The sequence below is a fragment of the Capricornis sumatraensis genome, chromosome 23 (assembly GCF_032405125.1).
Source record: "Capricornis sumatraensis isolate serow.1 chromosome 23, serow.2, whole genome shotgun sequence".
Taxonomy (NCBI): domain Eukaryota; kingdom Metazoa; phylum Chordata; class Mammalia; order Artiodactyla; family Bovidae; genus Capricornis; species Capricornis sumatraensis.
In genome coordinates, this window is record NC_091091.1 from 37047647 (window position 1) to 37070054 (window position 22408).

The 22408-nt window shown below is 40.3% G+C and overlaps 1 protein-coding gene across 2 annotated transcripts; it reads left to right on the forward strand.

Moving 5' to 3' along the window:
- Positions 1 to 2126: 2126 nt before the first annotated feature.
- On the forward strand, positions 2127 to 22112 carry PNLIP (pancreatic lipase). 2 transcript variants are annotated; one of them, XM_068961257.1, is made up of 12 exons: positions 2127 to 2172; positions 3751 to 3911; positions 4627 to 4749; positions 6627 to 6761; positions 10436 to 10547; positions 12069 to 12188; positions 12303 to 12422; positions 12924 to 13042; positions 15581 to 15710; positions 18152 to 18260; positions 19337 to 19501; positions 22049 to 22112. In XM_068961257.1, the coding sequence occupies exons 1-12, from the start codon at positions 2127 to 2129 to the stop codon at positions 22110 to 22112; spliced, it is 1404 nt and encodes a 467-aa protein (XP_068817358.1). The 2 variants fall into 2 exon arrangements, with proteins under 2 accessions (XP_068817358.1, XP_068817359.1); XM_068961258.1 differs by having other exon boundaries at positions 3751 to 3905.
- Positions 22113 to 22408: the final 296 nt, after the last annotated feature.

The following is a 22408-nucleotide window of genomic DNA, read 5'->3' on the forward strand; positions in this document are numbered from 1 at the left end:
TTTTAGTCCTAAATCTACAATCTATACTGAACAAAGATCACCTAAACTATGGATTAAATTTTTACTATCTAAAATGCCTACTTAGAAATTCTGTATGAATTACTTGGTAATTCACACGGAATGTATTTTATTTTATAGTAAACTCCAATGTAAAGAAAGCTGAACACCGAAGAATTGATGCTTTTGAACTGTGGTGTTGGAGAAGACTCTTGGGAGTCCCTTGGACTGCAAGGAGAGCTAACCAGTCCATCTTAAAGGAAATCAGTCCTGAATATTCACTGGAAGGACTGATGATGAAGCCGAAACTTCAATACTTTGGCCACCTGATGTGAAGAGCTGATTCATTTGAAAAGACCCTGATGCCGGGAAAGGTTGAAGGGAGGAGAAGGGGACGACAGAGGATGAGATGGTCAGATGGCATCACTGACTCAATGGACATGAGTTTGAGTAAACTCCAGGAGTTGGTGATGGACAAGGAGGCCTGGCGCGCTGCAGCCCATGGGGTGGTAAAAAGTCGGACACGACTGAGTGACTGAACTGAAACCCCAGTGTGAACCTTGTTTCCCTCACCTCTTTTTTTCTTTTGTTTGCTTGTTTTAAGTTAAAAATGACAGTTTTTAATGTGAGTTTGTGTAGGCAGTTGTTACTATAGCAATGATTCACGCTGTATTGTTTTTTGTATTTATTCCCTCATTTGTTTGCTCATTCTTGCAAGGGGCATGTATTCAGGGACCGTCTCGTGCCAACCTGGCTAGATACTGAGATGTGACATGGCCTAGAGAATCCCAGCCTGGTCAGTTTCTGATCCACAGCTGCTTGCGATGGGTGTCATGTGAGGCTAGTTCTGAAGGGAAGTGTTTCTAGAGGGGAGAGGGAAACCAACCTCATCAGGATTGGAAAAAGTCCCTAAGGATGGGATTAAATGCTGAGACCGGAAGGATCCAGTGGGACTTTGCCATGGCTCCCATCCATGGAATCCTTTCCTTGCAGCTTCTGTCCTGGTGTTTTTATTTCCCTTGTTCAACTTTCCTGAATTTTCTTCATGCACAAATCATTTTGTGTGTGTGTGTGTGTGTGTGTGTGTGTGTGTGTGTTTTCTGTATCTGTAAACTCTGTCAGGGAACTGGACTATTTGACCATTTTTGACCTACAAACGTGGCTATTTCAAATCATTCAACCAATATCTGTGATGCTGTCAGGCCAAATGCTGTGGTCTCTTAAAATTATGGTATCCTATCACAGTCTTTCTAAAATTAATTTTAAGCAATCTATCACCCATTGATAGATTAGGTGATAGACTTTACTTGTCTTCATATTATATTCCCCAGACCATTTTCTTCCAAGTTGAATTTGGTTTTTCTCTTATGGATAATTTCATTTGGTGATAGGGTCACTGATTTCACCTCCGTGTTCTTAGAAGTACCCCCAGTTCCTTTCACCAGTTCATTTATTCTGTCTTCCATGTTATTGTTGAGAAATAAACTAGTCCTATGGACTATCAAAATAAAATATCAACAGCTTTCCCCAAAGAAATGAAATCTCTTGAAGAATTGCCTCTATTTCATTGTTTTGGAGGGTAAGGCAAGATTGTATGAAATTGCATGAGCTGGTAAGCTCTTAGTATTTGTTGTCAAGACTATGGCTGTCAAATCCGTGGAAACAATTTAGTTTCACACATACCCACAGACCAGCCCAGAAAACTATAAACTGAGAAAGGGACAGACCAGAAACTTCACTACAATGAACTTATGATGATTCTAAACATTATAATCCCATTAAAACAGAACTATTCATATCTACCGTTTTCTCATCTTTCGAAAACTACGGTGGAAAACTTTACTTACTCTATCAGTCGTGGTTTATTTATGACTAAAATTAGAAACACATCCTTGGAACCTCCTCTTTTCTCATGCCACTTTTCCATGGCACTGCTCAAAAAGATAAGATTTGCCTATAAAAGGACCTCTAGGTGCTATCTGGTTGTGCGCAGAACTCGACAGAACTGCCACGGTGAGTCTGAAGCTTGTTGTCTAATTTATTCGAATTTACCCATTCAGACTTGTATTATGCCAATCTTTTAAAAACTTACTTACCTGGACTCAATTATATTTTAAAATTTTATTTAGATGCTGCTAATCTGGACACTTTCACTGTTGCTGGGAGCAGTCGCAGGTAAGAAAAAATATTTATGTCATGCTGGAAGAGACTTACTGCTCAATACTTGGAAGAAAGGCTATAACAGCTGAATTCAAGCCACTATGAGGATGAGGAATAAGTAAGTAGGAGAAATCCATGATTAGGAAAATAGGTATTGGGAGTAAGGCTGCTAGGTAAAAGCTAAGACACCCTGTTAAAATTGAATTTCAGATAAAACCAAGAATATATGCCACAGTCATATAAATAATAAAATTTATCATTATAAAAAGTAGAATTCAAATTTATTATTATTTTTACAATAAAAATGTATTGTTTATCTGAAACTCCAATTTAACTTGCATTTTCCTTTCTAAATTTAGCAATCCTCGCTTGGAATCATGTGTAGACTTTGAACCCGGGTTCCACCAGCTACAACTGTATTTCCATGAGCAAAATTCTTAGCCTCTCTGTGCTTCACTATCTTCATCTGTCAACTGGGCATATAATACCACCCCTACTGTAAGATAATTGTGAGACGTAGGTATGATAATGTATGTAGATCATCTTGCCTAGTACCTGGCACATAGTAAGTTTTCAAGAATGCAGCCCCCACAACTGATACTCCTACTGTTAATCGTGGACCGCCTGGATAACCCTTCCTTTGTGTTGTTCTTTTATGGGTTAACATTCAAGTGCAGAGTTGTGTCAAACCATGGACTTTCTTTTTATTTTAAGTTAATTAATTAATTAGTTTTTGGCTGTGTCGGGTCTTTGTTGCTGCGCTGGCTTTTCTCTAGTTGTGGCAAGTGGGGGCTACTCTCTAGTTGTGGCCTGTGGGCTTCTCATTGCCATGGCTTCTCTTGTGGAGCACGGGTTCTAGAGTGTGGGGGCTTCAGTAGTTGTGGGACGTGGGCTCAGGAGTTGGGGCCCCCGGGCTCTAGAGCACAGGCTCAGTAGTTGTGGCGTGTGGGCTTGGTTGCTCCGTGGCCTGTGGGATCTTCCTGGATCAGGGGTTGAACCCGTGTCTCCTGCATTGGCAGGTGAATTCTTTACCACTGAGCCACCAGGGAAGCCCCACCATGGGCTTTATATTTGATTATTTGTGAGCAGCCTTTTTCATCACAAGAATTTAGAATGCCCCTAAATATATACAATAGGGTGAGACCTAAATACTCACCCAGGTAAATATATAAAGCTTGGGCATTTGCAAGAAACTTAAGCTGTCAACCCCAAACCCAAAGTCAGAAGATGGTTGAAAGAAGGTAAGCATTTCATCCCCTACTTCAAGGCCTGGGGACACAAAGCTACTCCTTTTTTGGGCACTGGAGGCCCAAAGAAGACATCTGAGTTGAGAGTCTTAATCAAGGCATAGAATGGGACCGGACAGGGACAGAAGGGGAGTGAGGCAGTCCTACGTGGTAGAAACGAAAAGCAGCAACATGTCCTTAGCTGGGATGTTGTGTGTTGAAGTAGTTTTGTGAGTGTGTGAATAAGAAGGTATCTGAGGATGTGGAGGAAGAAAACATGTCACAAAAAGTAATTTAATTCAAACATTGGCAGGGAGACCATTAAAAAGAGCATTCTGGTGAAACTAACACTGCTGTGTGATTGCAGGAAAAGAAGTCTGCTACGATAGACTTGGCTGCTTCAGTGATGATTCCCCTTGGGCAGGAATTATAGAGAGACCCCTCAAAGTATTGCCTTGGTCTCCAGAAGAAGTCAACACTCGCTTCCTCCTATACACTAATGAGAACCCAAACAACTTTCAAGTAAGAGTGCTCATTGTTTTCAGAACTAAGTTTCATCTGTTTTATGTAATAAGGATATGGAATTTTGTCTTCTAAAAAGAACAGGTCACACAGTGGAGATTTTTAGGGCAGAGAGCTTAAGTGTTATTTCTTCTAACTTGTTATTAAAGTCTGGTTTGATAACTTGTTTAAAGTATCCATTCCTCTATGGTACATTTAATATAATATTCTAAAAATGGTTATTATATGTAATCTCCAGATGTTGTGTGTAATCTCCCAACATATTTTGTATCTATAAAATACATACATATGTATTTTCCATCGGTCAAAGACAAGACCCCACCACCAGTATTGTGTTGCTGTTCGGTCTCTAAGTCATGTCCAACTCTTTGTGACCCCATGGACTGCAGCACGCCAGGCTCCCTGTCCTTCACCTCCTCCTGGAGTTTACTCAAATTCATGTCCATTGAGTCCGTGATGCTATCTAATCATCTCATTCTCTGCCTTCAATATTATAGCAGACACATTACCCAAGTAAAGCAAATGCAAAAATTTTACAACATCTGAAAAATAGTGACTTGGTAATGTTTGGAAATAGCTTGGCTGTAATGAGAGACTCCTTACTCCCAAGGACCCTGAGACTCAGTAGTCTTCTCCCACCTGCCACTTCCCTCCTCGTACAGGCAGTCCTACTGGATACTCTCAGAAACTTGACGTTAAAACATTTTTCTCCCCCAAACAGGAAATTGTTGCAGATGCATCAATCATTGCAAACTCCAATTTCAAAACAAGTAGAAAAACCCGCTTTGTTATTCATGGATTCATAGACAAAGGAGATGAAAACTGGCTGCAGAGTATTTGCAAGGTGGGACTGTAACTCTCTTAATGAAGTTTGTTTCCAGAGTGATAATTAACAACATAGAAGGCAAGGCCCCACCCAGTCAGGACAGATTCCTGTCAGCAGGAGGTTGGAGTATCCTCTGACCTCACTGGGCCTGGGGTACCCAGAGGAGGTCCAGGAGGTGACACAGGGTGGAGGTCAGACCAGCAAAGCTGGCAGGCATGTGGCGGCTCTAAGTAATGATTATTTAGTAACTAATACAGAGATATTTCAAAATTTTCACAATAGATGTTGCCATACTGATGCAGTGTTTGTTGCATTTCATTTCATTTCATTTCCTATTTCATTTCTTCAATAGGCTTTGATTTCTGTGTGAAAAACTAAGATAACTCATTTTGCCCAAACTAATTATTTCCCTGTGATTTTCCCTTGCTACTCATTGATCTCCTATGGTAGCGATAGCTTGGAAAACTGTGTAGATTTTAACTTCTGGCTCCAGTTGTTTCAACAGTAGTGATCCTATTTTCTTGAATTTGCCTTTGGCTATGTGCCCTGTGATAATGAAGAATTAAACGACAGAAAATCAAACAGAGTACATTTCCTGAGTAACTGCTAGTGCTGGAGGAACATTATCGTTGATTCATTTCTTCACCAAGATTTTGTGGCCAACTGTGGCACCAAGATGCAGTCTCTTCTTTAGAGGTCTTATTTCAGGCCTGCCTATGACTCAAGTTACAAGCTGGATTAACTCAAAGAGAGTTTTGACTGATCCTGAAGACAGTTAAGATTAGAAATAATCAGTAAGGCCACAACTTGTCTTCTAAAATACTTTATAGTTGATTATTGAGCTGGGGGAGGAGGGAGGGTAAATAATAGATTTATATATTACAGTGAAGAAAAGATAAGTTTACGATTCTCAGCTCCAAAGGTATGTAGATTTTCAGATATATGTATAGTTTATTTTTGAGATCCCAAAGGCAGCTGTTTTTCTTGCATTTGGTTGGCTTTGGGCATCAAGAAGGAGGAGTGAGTAGGTTAAATTAGAAGAACAAATGCCCTAAATTCCAGTTCTGACTCTATCCTTAGCTAACCAGGACACTCGCAAACTGTTTCCCCTCTTTGGATTTTACTCTCTGTAAAATGAAAGAGTTGGAGATGGATTCTAAGGTTGCTTCATTCTCAAATTCTTCTTGGCAAAAAGGTGGGGATATGCATACATACATACTCAAATAAACAAAATTTCGGCCAGGTCTAGCATTCATGAAACTATCACTGATCCTGACTTCAAGTAGATATCTGGAAGGTTATATTTTTATGTGAAATAACTTCAGTGATGTACAATAAAACACAGTCATACAAAAATTTAGATTTATCTTTCTATCATGAAAGAGCCTATTCATTTGCCTTCAATATCTTTATTTAAAGAGTCCTGACACAGTCTTTCACTTATTCCATGATTTGGTAAATATTTATTGAATACCTACTATATGCCAGGAACTATCTAAGGCACTGAGCATACATCAGTGAACAAGACAGGTGATGTCCTGGGGTGCATTCTAGTAAGAGACAATGTAGTCTTGTGAAGTTGATGATGTGCTAGTGAGACAAACCACTGTACATTTTATACACTTTTCTCCGAAACAAACATCCATGCATCTGTTGTGTAGACATCCCAAGAATCCATTTCCCATTATGGCCAAACCTCTAGTTTAGAGCCAGTGTTAAGCTTTAAAAAGTATTCCGTAACTGTAACAGAAGTTTTGTTCACTGACTTCGGGTTAAAAAGCAAGCATGATGTTGTGTAGGTCAAGAAGAAAGTTGATCCTAGTCTTCAAGAGTGTTAGTTAGTAGTTAGTTAAGATCCTGAATTGTTTACCTATTTATTGTGTCCCTCCCACCAGAACCTGTTTAGCGTGGAAAGTGTGAACTGCATCTGTGTGGACTGGAAAGGCGGCTCCCGCACAGGGTACACGCAAGCCACACAGAACATCCGGATTGTGGGTGCAGAGGTGGCATATTTAGTGGATGTTCTTAAGGTAACTAACTCTGGGTTATATAAAAGCCCATGCACATGGCTCTCTGAATTCTCTTCCCCTCAAAATTGCTGCATGTATGAGAACTGATGAAATATTTTTTCTACTGGGAGTTGCATTCTCCTTGATTGAAGAGAAAAATGCAAAAAAAGAATCTTGATTTAAGCTTCATCAGTTAAATCAATTTGAACTTCATCAATTCATCGCCCATTGAGTTAAAATTAAACTAATTTTAAGTGCTATTATTCAAGCAACCAGGTAAGGTCTATCTGCTGAATTCCACTGTTAGTTCTTTTAACATAACCAGTTATTAAGCCAAGTTGACATAATAATTAAACTAGGGGTTTTGTTTGTTTGTTTGCTTGAAGAGAAGCACAATGATAACAAGTTAACCTGATTTGCTAACTAAAAACTTAGAAAATATGAAACTTGAAAATGCTTAAGTAACTGCTTTCATTATTCTTTTCTTTCTTTAATTTTTTTCTTTTACTTTTTTAAAAAATTGAAGTAAAGTTGACACACAATACTCCATTAGTTTCATGTGCCAATATATATCATTGCAATGTCTGGTTTATGGAGCGAGCAGAACATTTATTGGTTAAATTCACCATCCACATGTGTGTGGTTTGTGGCACCCCAAAACAATTACAATAGTAACATCAAAGGTCACTGATCACCATAAGAAATACTATAATAATGAAAAATTTTGAAATATTCTGACAATTACCAAAAAGTGACACAGAAACACAAAGTGAACTAATGCTGTTGGAAAAAATGGCGCTGTTAAACTTGTTCAAAGCAGAGTTGCCAAAATCCTTTAGCTTGTAAAAAACAAACAAACAAAAAACAACCACAGTGTCTGTGAAGCACAATAAAGCAAAGCTCAGTGAAACACAGTATGTCTGTACTACATCTTCTTTAGGCACCTATTGACAGACTCTTAGGTTGTTTCCATAGCTTGGCTATTGTAAATAATTCTGCAATGAACATAGGAATGCATATATCTTTTGGAATTCATGTTTTCATTTTCTTAGAAACAATACCCAGAAGTGGAATTGCTGGACCGTATGATAGTTCTGTATTTAATTTTTTGAAGAACCTCCATACTATTTTCCATAGTGGCTGTATCAATTTACATTCCCACTGACATACCTGAGGATTCCCTTTTCTCCATATCCTTGCCAACACTCAGTATCTGTTGTCTTTTTGGTAATAGCCGTTCTGACAAGTATGAAGTGTTGTCTCACTGTAGTTTTGATTTGCACTTCCCTAATGATTAGTAACCTTTTTCAGTCAGAAGTGGACACAGTACCAAACAATTGAACTCATCTCACATGCTAGCAAAGTAATGCTCAAAATTCTCCAAGCCAGGCTTCAATAGTACATGAACCATGAACGTCCAAATGTTCAAGCTGGATTTAGAAAAGACAGAGGAAGCAGCAGAGAAGGCGATGGCACCCCACTCCAGTACTCTTGCCTGGAAAATCCCATGGACAGAGGAGCCTGGTAGGCTGCAGTCCATGGGGTCACAAAGAGTCGGACACAACTGAGCGACTTCCCTTTCACTTTTCACTTTCATGCATTGGAGAAGGAAATGGCAACCCACTCCAGTGTTCTTGCCTGGAGAATCCCAGGGATGGGGGAGCCTGGTGGGCTGCCATCTATGGGGTCGTACAGAATCGAACACGACTGAAGTGACTTAGCAGCAGCAGCAGAGGAACCAGAGATCAAACTGTCAACACCCGTTGGATCATCAAAAAAGCAAGAGAGTTCCAGAAAAACATCTACTTCTGCTTTATTGACTATGCCAAAGCCTTTGACTGTGTGGATCACAATAAACTGTGGAAAATTCTTCAAGAGATGGGAATACCAGACCACCTGACCTGCCTCCTTAGATATCTGTATGCAGGCCAAGAAGCAACAGTTAGAACTGGACATGGAACAACAGACTGATTTCAAATTGGGGAAGGAGTAGGTCAAGACTGTATATCATCACCCTGCTTATCTAACTTCTATGCAGAGTACATCATGAGAAACACTGGGCTGGAGGAAGCACAAGCTGGAATCAAGATTGCTGGGAGGAATATCAATAACCTCAGATATGCAGATGACACCACCCTTATAGGCAGAAAGTAAAGAACTAAAGAGCCTCTTGATGAAAGTGAAAGAGGAGAATGAAAAAGTTGACTTAAAACTCAGCTTTCAGAAAACTAATATCATGGCATCTGGTCCCATCACTTCGTGGCAAATAGATGGAGAACAATGGAAAGACTTTATTTTGGGGGGGCTCCAAAATCACTGCAGATGGTAACTGCAGCCATGAAATTAAAAGATGCTTGCTCCTTTGAAGAGAAGCTATGACCAACCTAGACTGCATATTAAAAAGCAGAGACATTACTTTGCCAACAAAGATCCATCTAATCAAAGCTATGGTTTTTCCAGTAGTTGTGTATGGATGTGAGAGTTGAACTATAAAGAAAGCTGAGCACCAAAGAATTGATGCTTTTGAACTGATGTGTTGGAGAAGACTCTTGAGAGTCCCTTGGACTGCAAGGAGATCCAACCAGTCAATCCTAGAGGAAATCAGTCCTAAATATTCACTGGAAGTACTGATGCTGAAGCTGAAACTCCAATGTTTTGGCCACCCGATGTGAAGAACCAACTCATTTGAAAAGACCCTGACGCTGGAAAAGATTGAAGGCAGGAGGAGAAGGGGATGACAGAGGATGAGATGGTTGGATGGCATCACTGACTTGATGGACAGGAGTTTGAGTAAGCTCCTGGAGTTGGTGAGGGACAGGAAGGTCTGGCATGATGCAATCCATGGAGTTGCAAAGAGTCAGACACGACTGAGCAACTGAACTGAACTGAACTAAATGATTAGTAATGATGAATGTCTTTTCATCTGTCTGTTGGCCATCTGTATGTCCGACTCAGAATGTCTATTCAGATCCTCCCTTCATTTTTTAATCAGATTATTTGTTTTTTTTTATATTGAGTTATGTGAGCTCTTTGTCTGTTTTGAATGTCAACCTCTTATGGAATATATGATTTGCAAATATCTTCTCCCGTCTAATAAGTTGCCTTCTTGGTTTGTGTTGGTTTCCTTCACCATGAAAAAGTGTTTCAGTTTGATTAGTTCCATTTGTTTATTTTTGCTTTTGTTTCTTTTGCCTGCTTTTGACACATCCAAAAAAATATTGCTAAGATGGATGTCAAAGAATGTATTTCCTATGCTTCTTCTGGGTGTTTTATGGTCTCAGGTCTTACGTTTAAGTTTTAATCCATTTTGAGTTTACTTTTGTGTGTGGTTTAAGAAAGTGGTCCAGTTTTATTCTTTTGCATGTTAACTGTCCAGTTTTCCCAACATCATATGTTGAAGAATCATTATTATTTTCTAATCCAAATACTTGCTTCATCACCTCAGGACAACACGTCCTCATACCATCAAAGATTTCCTCTATGAAGTGAAACAATAAAAAAGAGTGCCACTTCCACCAGTTTAAGCACTAAACTATCGCCGTTTTCTATTATAAATGAAAAGAATCCCTGAAAATTGATTGCTTTGAAGGGGCAGCCTGTCTTCTTAAAAGTTGAGTTTTCAGAGCTCTCTCTTTTCTGCCCATCTTGAATTTTGCCAATTTGAAAACATTCTGAAGGAGTTTTCTTTTCAACAGTCATCATTTAAATACTCACTTTCTGACGTCCACGTCATTGGCCACAGTCTGGGTGCCCACGCTGCTGGGGAGGCAGGAAGGAGGACCAATGGGACTATTGGACGTATCACAGGTAGGTCAAAACAGTAAAAAGCTGCAAAATTGGATTAAGTGAAGCCTATATGGGGTCTACAAGGATAGAAATTTGACAGAGAGACCTGCGTTTTTACCTGAGGAGACAAGTTTTTACATTTTCCGAATTAGGTCACTGGATCAGAGAAATCAGTGTGTTCTGCTGCTGCTGCTGCTGCTAAGTCGCTTCAGTCGTGTCCGACTCTATGCGACCCCATAGACGGCAGCCCACCAGGCTCCCCCGTCCCTGGGATTCTCCAGGCAAGAACACTGGAGTGGGTTGTCATTTCCTTCTCCAATGCATGAAAGTGAAAAGGGAAAGTGAAGTTGCCCAGTCGTGTCCGACTCCTAGCGACCCCATTGACTGCAGCCCACTGGGCTCCTCCATCCATGGGATTTTCCAGGCAAGAGTACTGGAGTGGGGTGCCATTTCCTTCTGTGAATGTATTCTGAGACCTTATTAATTGTTTATTAATACTGATCTTTGGTCTACAGAGACCTGTTTAGCATATAAATACTCACATGTGACTAAAACGTGACTTAAGAACATCTGGCGGTCTTATATCTCTTTGTCAGATATTCACAAAGGATGAGTTTAGTGAATAAAATAAATAGCATAAATAATAGAATAAATAGAATTAAACCCAAAGAGATCAAAAATGTATTAATTAGTTATATTCTGCTTCACAGCAATTGGTAATTATTCCAATCCTCATCAACCACAACCCAAGTGGTGGGGGCAGATAGTCTGGGAGCCTGGGCTGCCAGAGCTCAAGCTGCTAATTAGATCAAAACTATTATTTCACCAATCTCAGACTGGTTGCATTTAGCCAGTGGAGTCGTGTATTGGATACCCAGGTCCTGCAAAAACCTTGTAACTTTCTAAGAAAGACTTTGCTTTCCTGGATCTGAGAGGTGACTATTTCAGGGAATGATTACTTATTCTCGCATCTTCTGACTCTGTCCCCAAACTCCTGATTCTCTTTTTTTTTTAATACTTCAGATAAGTTGGTTATATTTGGATTGGTGAGGGCACCTGGAATATTTCTCTTGAATTTGCTGGAGAGAACTTTCCTTTTCACAGTGCATTAATGACCAGTGGAACCTGCTCAGTCAGGCATTGTGTCAAACTGTGGTCCCAGTGACTGTGAATGCCAAGATCCTCGCCCTCAGGGGAGTTAGTGTAGGTGGAACTCTTTTAGCCTGAAAATCTCTTAGGAGTCCAGTGCTACCTCCCGGAGTCTGACCTCTTTCGTTGTAACTGCACTAGTGACAGAATTGACCCAGTGACTAAGTATCCACGAATATTCCACGGCTCAAGGAAAATTCACTTTAAAGCAAATAGTAAATTAGACATAGATTTCCTTTCAGAAAAGAGTACCTTACGGAAGAACTGACATTTCTTTGTACGCCCTACTCGTGATTACCACCTGCGCTTGCACTCAGGTGTGTTACTAGTGAGAGAGGTAAACATGTCTGTCCACTGATAAGACACTGATATGACGCATCCTGTCTGTTTTAGGGTTGGATCCAGCGGAGCCTTGCTTTGAGGGCACACCTGAATTGGTCCGATTGGACCCCAGCGATGCCCAGTTTGTGGATGTAATTCACACAGACGCTGCCCCAATGATCCCCAACCTGGGTGAGTCCCTCAATTCATCCTCCTGGAGTGCTTTTTGAATTTACACGTAAGCGTTTTAGAGTGTTTTGAGTCTGTATGTTGACATCAACTTTCCCATATTTTAAAATTTCTCAGGGTTTGGAATGAGCCAAGTTGTGGGCCACCTAGATTTCTTCCCAAATGGAGGAAAAGAAATGCCTGGATGTCAGAAGAATGCTCTGTCTCAGATTGTTGACATCGATGGGATCTGGGAAGGTAAACCTATTTATTTTGTACATAAGGAGATTTCCTTGGGGCAGAATCTGCGTTTTCTTTTGGTAAACATGCTACATATTTTGATATGGTACAGGTGTCACATTTTCTATAACCAAGGACTTTTTATCGTATCCCCATGATACACATTTTCACCGAGGGAAGTGGACATGAGCAGACTACAGGAAAGAAAATGTACTTGTATTCAACTTTCCAAGAATCTAACTCAGGGAATACATTACTAAATTATACTTGTATCTATATGGACGGATCTTTTCTTCCTAGCGTTATTTTTCCATTTCATTCATCTGTGGCATCACTATTATAATCTGAACTTCTGATTACATCTCAAATAATAGCAACCCTTCATAAATGATTTTGTTCTGTGGCTGCCAGGAGTTTGCACTAATTAGAGAAACCTATTCAACAACTAAGTTCCAAACATGACATTAACTTGGAAAAATAACATCTGTCTCTGATGTGTAATCATGTCTGATTTCAAAGGAACGCGTGACTTTGTGGCCTGTAATCACTTAAGAAGCTACAAGTATTATGCTGACAGCATCCTCAACCCTGATGGCTTTGCCGGATTTCCTTGTGCCTCTTACAGTGATTTCAGTGCAGTAAGTACATCATTTCTCGCACCTTAAGGATTTTGTGACCATTGCTTCTCATGACTTGTGTGGTTCACCTCACACAGTATGCACTCAACGAATGTTACTATATGACTGATACCTTATTTATGCTTTCAATCATACATGTTTATTCTAATAGTGACAAGGCAAGGGAAAACTTTAGAGAAATGGACTTGTAAACTGAAATGCCTGTGTCCACCTTGTTCTGTATCACTTCTGTGTGTGTTGGGAAAATGTGAAAACTTGCTTTGGAAATAATTTGAAGCACAAAAATTGTCTCTGGAAACCTGAGCTATGGCTGTAGGACACTGATGACCATGGAAAAGTTGTCTTAAATGTTAACCTTACAAAGGAATAGGATTGTGGGCATGTGGACATTTCTGTGCAATCACATAATTGCCCAGATTTTTTTTAATCATCTTTTTTAGTAACCTCTGGATATCTAAGTTAGGATCCTTAAGTCTGATCTTGAATGTGTGCCTGTGTGCTAAGTTGCTTCAGTCGTGTTCAAGTCTTTGCAACCATATAGACTGTAGCCCGCCAAGCTCCTGTCAATGGGATTCTTCAGGCAAGAATACTGGAGTGGGTTGCCATGCCCTTCTTCAGGGGCTCTTCCCGACCCAGGGATGGAACTATGTTTCTTTTGTGTCCTGCATTGGCAGGCAGGTTTCTCACCACTAGCGCCAATTGGGAAGCCCTGATCTTGAATATAACATATCAATTGCCTTTTTTTTTTACACTATTGCTTTTCCTTTCACTATAATTTTTTTCAAATAAAAATGTATACTGTGTATTTAATATGTACCACATGTACATATTTACTATGTACAATATTTAATATGCATTTGTACATATTTAAATATGTACATTTTCAAGTAACATGCAGGTAAAGTTATAATTATCAAGTAGATGTACTTTAGCAATGAAGAGAGAGGATCTGATTCCTAGTTCCACAGTTAAAAAGGTAAATGATTTGGGGCAAAACATTCAGCTTCTCTGAATCACTTTCTTCATTTTAAAATATAAATAAAATGGTAAATTCCATATGGTAGGAGGAATTAATGAGATAACATGTTCTAATTTCTTAGCCCAGAACCTAAGGTATAATAATTAGCACTCAACAAATGTTAGCTCTAATGTGTAAGGGAAAGGAGATGGGTACATATTTTATTCACAATATAGCTTGCATGTACAACAAGAACATACTGGCTTCTTTTTTATTTTCTTCCCAAACCCCCATTTTCTAGGTTATGGGGAAAACAACAACACAGAAGCTTTAAATTTCATCCAGTTAAAACTTAACCGGATTCAATAATATGAAGTCCTTTTAGGCGATGCTCAGACACTTTTATAGGAAAACATTTTCAGTTTTGCAGATTTCTCGGCCTTTGGGCTATCTCCAAGTTGGTATTGGGCAGGATGATCTTGGTGGTGGCGGTGGCGGTGGCGGTGTGTGTGTGTGTGTGTGTGTGTGTGTGTGTGTGTGTGTGTGTGTGTGTGAAGGGTCAGAAAGGAAGACTTGGGGATCCACCACCTTGATGGACTCACTGCTGCCATCTGCAGGTGATGTCTGGGCATGTCCACTCTTGCAGGTTGGATATTTCTTCCGGGCTGACTCCATTTCCCCTTAGCTTTTGCTGGACGCAGACCTTGAGATTTGGCCCAGTCCCCATCTGCTCCACTGATTCAGGAGTTCACCACTTGCCTCTTCTGTGGGGCAGCCTTGCCCTTGCATAGTAGGAATTTCTATATCTCTCTACCTGTCTACCTCCCCTCTGTTCATTTTTGTCCCTCTTTTCTTCCCATCGTTTCTTTTTTTTTTTTTTTTACTTTATTTTACTTTACAATACTGTATTCGTTTTGCCATACATTGACATGAACCCATCGTTTCTTGATCCAAAAAGAAAGGACATTTTCCTATATGATATAATCTTCTTCAGACCCTCACCTCATGCCTAAGTCTTAATAACCAACTAGAACAAGTTCCCTTCACACTGGGAAGATTCTGGGATTTGAATCTTTCAGACCTTGATATGCTAAAAGTGGGAACTAAAGAAATTGAGAAAAATGACTTTTAAGTCTATTGTCCTCCCAGTGGACCATATTTTGTATATCAGAAGCTGATTATCACCTTGCTCTTTCTTTTTCAACTTTTCTAAAATAAATTCTGACCACCTAAAACAAGAGAGGTGTCTTGGGGCAACTGGAGCAACTTAAGAGAGGCAAAAGAGAAAAGGTTAAATATATATATATACACACACACATATATATATATGTATATATATATATTCTTAAGTGACTTCTATAATTTTTTTCTTAATATCATGTTAACAGTGAAATAGCTGATTTATTGTTGTAAATAATGAGACTCATTTTTAACCTTTGTTGAGACACCGTTAAAATCTTCTGTTACTTTCAGAACAGAATTGGAATTAGAGTATCTGAGAATTCAACAATACATAGAATAAGATCGTACGCTATTTTAAAAAAGAGCATCCTTGTTCACCATTTGCTTATATTCCCTAGAACAAGTGCTTCCCCTGTCCAAGTGAAGGCTGCCCCCAGATGGGTCATTATGCTGACAGATTTCCTGGGAAAACAAAATCAGAGGGCCAGATATTTTATCTAAACACTGGTGATGCCAGCAATTTTGCCCGTAAGTTCCTATTTTATTTGTCTCAAATTCTCAATTCTATGTATATTATCATGTCCAGTGGAAATGTGTGAAGTTGCTTTTCTGTACAAAAGTTTTAAACACTCCTCTCCAAAATGGAAAAACACTTCAATGTCATGCTTGCTGTAAACATGGCTAAATTTGAGGGGCAGAACGGAATTTAGAGCCTGATTCTAGGTGGCACAATGGCAAAGAATCCACCTGCCAATGCAAGAGACATAAGAGACGTGAGTTCAACCCCTGGGTTGGGAAGGTCTCCTGCAGGAGGAAAGGGCAACCCACTCCAGTATTCTTGCCTGGGAAATGCCATGGACGGAGGAGCCTGGTGGGCTACAGTCCATGGGGTGGCAAAGAGTCAGACACAACTGAGCAACTGAGCAGGCATGCATGCACAATATCAATTGATACAAAAATAATTTTCTCCACAATTGATACTGGTGCTGAATTCAGGAGGCTTCTTCTGCTCCAGCCTCTTCATACTCTGTTAGAAGTTTAACTGTGCAAAATTATGAGGTTTTTTTACAAACAGAAAAGTAACCCATGAGAGAGATAGCAGGGGTTATGGAAATGGAAAGGAGGTGACAGACTCAAGAGATATCAGGACTGTAGACTCCATCGGTGATGGCAATCGGAGGATGTAGGAATGGTGAGGCTTGGGGACAGACCCTGGGTTTCTTTTCTGGGGTAGCAGAAGAAAAAAACTATTTGTATAGGAGTTAATAGGGTTAACTGCATAATAAAAACTAAACCTAAATTTTATCACCTTCCCAATTTGGCCCAGGCTAGCTCTAAATGGCAAAAAACAGCAATTCACTATGAAGGAAAGTTATGACCAACCTAGATGGCTTATTCAAAAGCAGAGACATTACTTTACCGACTAAGGTCCATCTAGTCAAGGCTATGGTTTTTCCAGTGGTCATGTATGGATGTGAGAGTTGAATTGTGAAGAAAGCTGAGCACCAAAGAATTGATGCTTTTGAACTTTGGTGTTGGAGAAGACTCTTGACAGTCCCTTGGACTGCAAGAAGATCCAACCAGTTCATTCTGAAGGAGATCAGTCCTGGGTGTTCTTTGAAAGGAATGATGCTAAAGCTGAAGCTCCAGTACTTTGGCCACCTCATGCGAAGAGCTGACTTATTGGAAAAGACTCTGATGCTGGGTGGGATTGGGGGCAGGAGGAGAAGGGGAAGACAAAGGATGAGATGGTTGGATGGCATCACTGACTCGATGGATGTGAGTCTGAGTGAACTCTGGGAGTTGGTGATGGACAGGGAGGCCTGGCATACTGTGATTCATGGGGTCGCAAAGAGTCGGACACGACTGAGTGACTGAAATGAACTGAACTGAACTGATAAAATGATTACCAAAGTGCTGGAGTTTCAGCTTTAGCATCATTCCTTCCAAAGAAATCCCAGGGTTGATCTCCTTCAGAATGGACTGGTTGGATCTCCTTGCAGTCCAAGGGACTCTCAAGAGTCTTCTCCAACACCACAGTTACTACTACTACTACTACTAAGTTGCTTCAGTCATGTCCGACTCTGTGCAATCCCATAGACGGCAGCCCACCAGGCTCCCCTGTCCCTGGGATTCTCCAGGCAAGAACACTGGAGTGGGTTGCCATTTCCTTCTCCAATGCAGGAAAGTGAAAAGTGAAAGTGAAGTCACTCAGTCGTGTTCGACTCTTCACTACCCCATGGACTGCAGCCTACCAGGTTCCTCCACCCATGGGATTTTCCAGGCAAGAGTACTGGAGTGGGGTGCCATTGCCTTCTCCAAAGCATCAGTTCTTCGGGACTCAGCCTTCTTCACAGTCCAACTCTCACATCCATACATGACTACTGGAAAAACCATAGCCTTGACTAGATGGACCTTAGTCGGCAAAGTAATGTCTCTGCTTTTGAATATGCTGTCTAGGTTGGTCATAACTTTCCTTCCAAGGAGTAAGTGTCTTTAATTTCATGGCTGCAGTCACCATCTGCAGTGATTCAATACAATTCCAGTGATGATGGAAAGTTGACTTATAGAATATTTGAGATAAATGTAGGTTATTTCGACCAAAAGATGATAGTACTCTAAACTTCTGTGATCTATAAAAATGAAATAAACTGATGAAAATATCACGTTATCCTTTAATATAAAGTTCTTATAAGATCCAGAATACATTGTTAGCTTAAAAAGGTTGAAAGTGAAATATATTACTTAGTCCCTTGGCTTGAAATCTTTTTACCTTGGGAAGAGTCTGTGTTCCTCTCCCACCCCCTATTGTTAGCCCTCTGAACATTTAGTTAAAGGAACATCCATCACTATGTGATTAGAACCACCAAAACCAGACAAAAATTACTCAAAATTCAGCAGTAATGGAATCCTGTTTTCGGAGTAATTTTTCTAAAAGTTGATATTTTGCAAACATTTCCCCTTTGTAGGTTGGAGGTATGAGGTGACCGTCACACTGTCTGGAAAGAGAGTTACAGGACACATACTAGTTTCTTTGTTTGGAGATAAAGGAAACTCTAAGCAGTATGAAATTTTCAAGTAAGTAAACGCTAAGCTCCTTAAATGTTGGAATCCTTCACACATATAATGTATGTCATGGACATAAGAGCTTATTCATTACCAAATGGGAATGCAGGGAAAGAAAGTTTTTTGCTTTACCTTTCTTGGCTGTTTGGCTAGTCTAGTAATAAAATTAATATAGGACAGATAACAGGAGAAAAGCTAATTTAATAATATACATATGGGGCTCCTGTAATATGAGACCTACAATCAAACAATTGGGGCTTATATGCCACTTGAGCTAAGGAGAAGGGAGCAGGGGTCTGGGACTTGAAAGGGGAAGACGGGAAGACCAAATATTTGGGGAACAAAGGTTTGCTGTGCCAGGCAGAGACAACGGGACATGGAGAGGAATTTGGATCTCCAGGCCCACGGAGCTCCGTGCCAGCTTGTCACACCTAGGCCATATTCCTTGTACTTATCTCAGGTGATATTTCTCTTCCTGAGCCACGCCTTCTACCTAAATTCTTTTAGGCAGGTAAGGGAAAAGTAGAAGTTATTCTTGAATCTGACAAATCTTGATTTTCTTCAACTCAAAATAGTCCAGCTGCCAAAGCGGCACATTCTGGAGAGACTTGCTCTGAACCCCTTCAGAATTATAGAACTGCCATGTGTCATTAAAAGGAAGATATTATTTCACCCTTGTACCTTAATATGTTTTAGAATTCTGTTCCTAAATTTTTTCCCTACTATTTCCTGAGAAAACCACAGTTATTTATTTTGATGTATGGCATCTGATTTATAATCACTAAATAATTATTCTACCCATGAAACAACTGGAAAAGAATGACATCATGATGTCATCATTTATTAAATTGTGGGAGGATTGTGTTTGAAGTTTTACCAAAGTAAGGCTGACTTTAAAGTAACATGAGTTATTGATGGCAAATGAACTACCACTGACTGAGCATGCATGTCTGTGTTTATTTAACCATTAGACTGACAAATGTACCACCAATCATCTTACTAGAGATACATTGTAAGCTGGTTTCAGAAACATACATGTATATGTATGTTTACATACGTTCATGTCTGTGTTTACCTTCACTCCCAAGTGGTACTCTCAAACCAGACAGTACTGAATCCAACGAATTTGACTCAGATGTGGATGTTGGAGTTTTGCAAAAGGTTAAGTTTCTTTGGTACAACAATGTGATCAACCCAACTCTACCCAAAGTGGGAGCATCCAAGATCACTGTGGAAGCATATGACGGACAAGTGTAAGTAATATAAATCCAAAGAGATTGGAAGCATTGTCACATTTATAATTCTACTCCCACTGAAAAACAACTTTAAGTTAAATAATCTGCAGTGGTTCTCCTCTGTCTCACCAATAGCTGCTTCCTAACCCCTTTTATTTCTTTGGGAGAAACTGTAGAACTTTAGGAAAACAACTTTAATAGATTTGTGGATGACCGTCTGGGCTTCTCTGGTAGCTCAGAAGAATCTGCCTGCAATGCGGGAGACCTGGGTTTGATCCCTGGTGGAGAAGGAAACAGCTACCAACTCCAGTATTCTGGCTGGGAGAATCCCATAGACTATACAGATCACAAAGAGTCAGACGTTACTGAGCGGCTTTCACTTTCATTGTGTGATCTGATACAAATTAAGCGTTAGACTGAGAATCTTGTTTCATGAACCTAATGTGAAAAGATTGGTTTCATCTGGCAGTTGTGCTTTGTGCTGTGGGTGTGCTTAATATGTGTATCTTCCCCATACTTCCTGGATTCACCAAATCACCACTTCAGTCACCAGGAAAATATGCAATTTATCAAAGAACACAAAGAGGTTGTCCTGTATCATTGGCCCTTTTAGTGAAGATAAAGATCAACCCTTGGTTCTAATCAAGGCTGAAGTGTGAGTGAACCAAAGGACATTTACCATAGTGAATCACCAGAAACAGTGAGTTGAGGATGACGATACTCATGAAAGTACTAATATCAGCCCAGTGTACTGAGTATAAAGCCCGATTCCGAGGTACAGAGCTATGCGGCTTCTTCCATCATATCCTTCAGTCCTCCTGTAAGTCCAATGAGGAGCTTTTGCTTCTCGCAAAGTGAAGACACAAGAGACCAGATTTACATTCCCACTGAAACAGACAGAAATTCAGACAAAATATGTCAAACCACAATTTTTAAGATACTGAACATTAGGCAATGAAGGAAAGTGAATGTTGAGAGATGATAAACAAATAATGTAGTCTTGAAATTGTCCTGGCTTACAGCCTTAAGAGAGTAACCAGGATGTCCCACAAAGAGGGAAAATTCAGACAGAGCCCACTACCTGGCCTGAAGAAACAGATCTGAGAAACCAGAAAATCCAAGACAAGTAGATTTCATAGGCCTGAGGACCAGCATGGAGAAAGGTACCGAGAGGGAATCTCATAGAGCTGGAAAATCTCCTTAAATACTCAGCAGACTGCTGATCAGCTCACATGTGTGAGCAAACTACCCAAGGCCGTGAGTGGACTAGGATGGGAAGGAGAGACTGCAAAGGACAGGAGAAACACTTCCAAATAATGGTTATGTTTACGCTCTTGATGGTGGTAATGGGAGCTAAGTGCTACTAACATCCCCATTTTACAGATACTTCAGTGAAGTCTCAAAGCCACAATTCAGGGGCAGGAAATCTGACTTCAGCAAATTCTTCACTACCTCAAAACAAATTCAATTCAACTTTATTGATATTTATTGTGTGCCCTTCGTTTCTTGTGACCCTTTTGAAATTAGTTTTTAACCTTCAATTTGCTATTTGCACATCTGCTAGCCATTAAATTACAGGGAAGAGAATGAAGATGAAGAGAAAAGAGTCTTTTCTGAGCATTTTTTATGCCTCAGGCATTTACATATGCTTATGTATTTTGTTGGACTTCCCTGGTGGTTCAGATGGTAAAGAATCTGCCTGCAATGCAGGAGACCTGGGTTCAATCTCTGGGATGGGAAAATCCTCTGGAGGAGGGCATGGCAACCCACCCCAGTAAGAAAATGTGCCTCCTAAGTATCATTCGGAGAAGGCAATGGCACCCCACTCCAGTACTCTTGCCTGGAGAGTCCCATGGATGGAGGAGCCTGGTGGACTGCGATCCATGGGGTCGCTGAGAGTTGGACATGACTCAGTGACTTTACTTTCACTTTTCACTTTCCACTTTCATGCATTGGAGAAGGAAATGGCAACCCACTCCAGTGTTCTTGCCTGGAGAATCCCAGGGACGGCGGAGCCTGGTGGGCTGCCGTCTATGGGATCGCACTGAGTCGGACACGACTGAAGCGACTTAGCAGCAGCAGCAGCAGCAAGTATCATTCAGTCTTAATGAGTAAAATTATCATTTCAGTTGAATATTGAATTAAAATAAGAACACCTGGCCAATGTAACACCAGGACCTCAGGATTTTTACTCCGGCTTCTTTCTTTTTCCTTTTCTTAAAAACTCTGGCTGATTCCTTGTCATGCTGCCAACCCTCTTATTCCTCACTGCATTCATTGACAACATGCCATGTTTAGTAGGTGCTCCAGGGATGTGACTGGTGGATCTTCCCTGTCCTTTGAGGTCCAATAATACCTTTTCTGTCTGCTATTGCATAGTCACGGCATAAAATTGGAAAGGAAAATGCAGTCCTTTATACCCAAGAGGTATTCCCTCAGCCAGTATCTAGTCTCAGGCACAAGGTGTCACACTCACTCAGACTGACGGCAGAAAAGAGGCTGTCATCACAGGTGACACACCAGCTGTGTGCCAGGAAGAGCTGACGTCTTGTTTTCTCTCCCCAGGTTTGACTTCTGTAGCCAAGACACTGTGAGGGAAGAGGTTCTTCTCACCCTCAACCCATGTTAGGAACTGCAACCATGTGAATACTGAATCTTACTGCTAATAAAATCTGGTGGTAAAGCAATACATTCCTTTTTTTGCCATCATGTCCATTATTTCCAGTGAAATTTTTGAATAGGGTTAAAGATCCAAAATTTGGAGTTGGTCTGAAGAACTACAAATAACTGTTAAATTTTGCTGCATGTTACTTGGCATTTGAACTTGGGAATATTGTTTACTTGGTACTGGCATCATGCTCTTTATTGATGTTGCTGATGTCATTCTGATCACTTAAGGAAGACTTCCAGGTCCAAAATGAGCCT

Bases quoted from the DNA above. Each gene is read 5' to 3' on its own strand.
- PNLIP (XM_068961257.1), top strand. From the start codon at position 2,127: ATGCTGCTAATCTGGACACTTTCACTGTTGCTGGGAGCAGTCGCAG. The intron at 2,173-3,750 runs GTAAGAAAAAAT...GTGTGATTGCAG, and splicing joins GTTGCTGGGAGCAGTCGCAG to GAAAAGAAGTCTGCTACGAT. The intron at 15,711-18,151 runs GTAAGTTCCTAT...TCCCCTTTGTAG, and splicing joins TGATGCCAGCAATTTTGCCC to GTTGGAGGTATGAGGTGACC.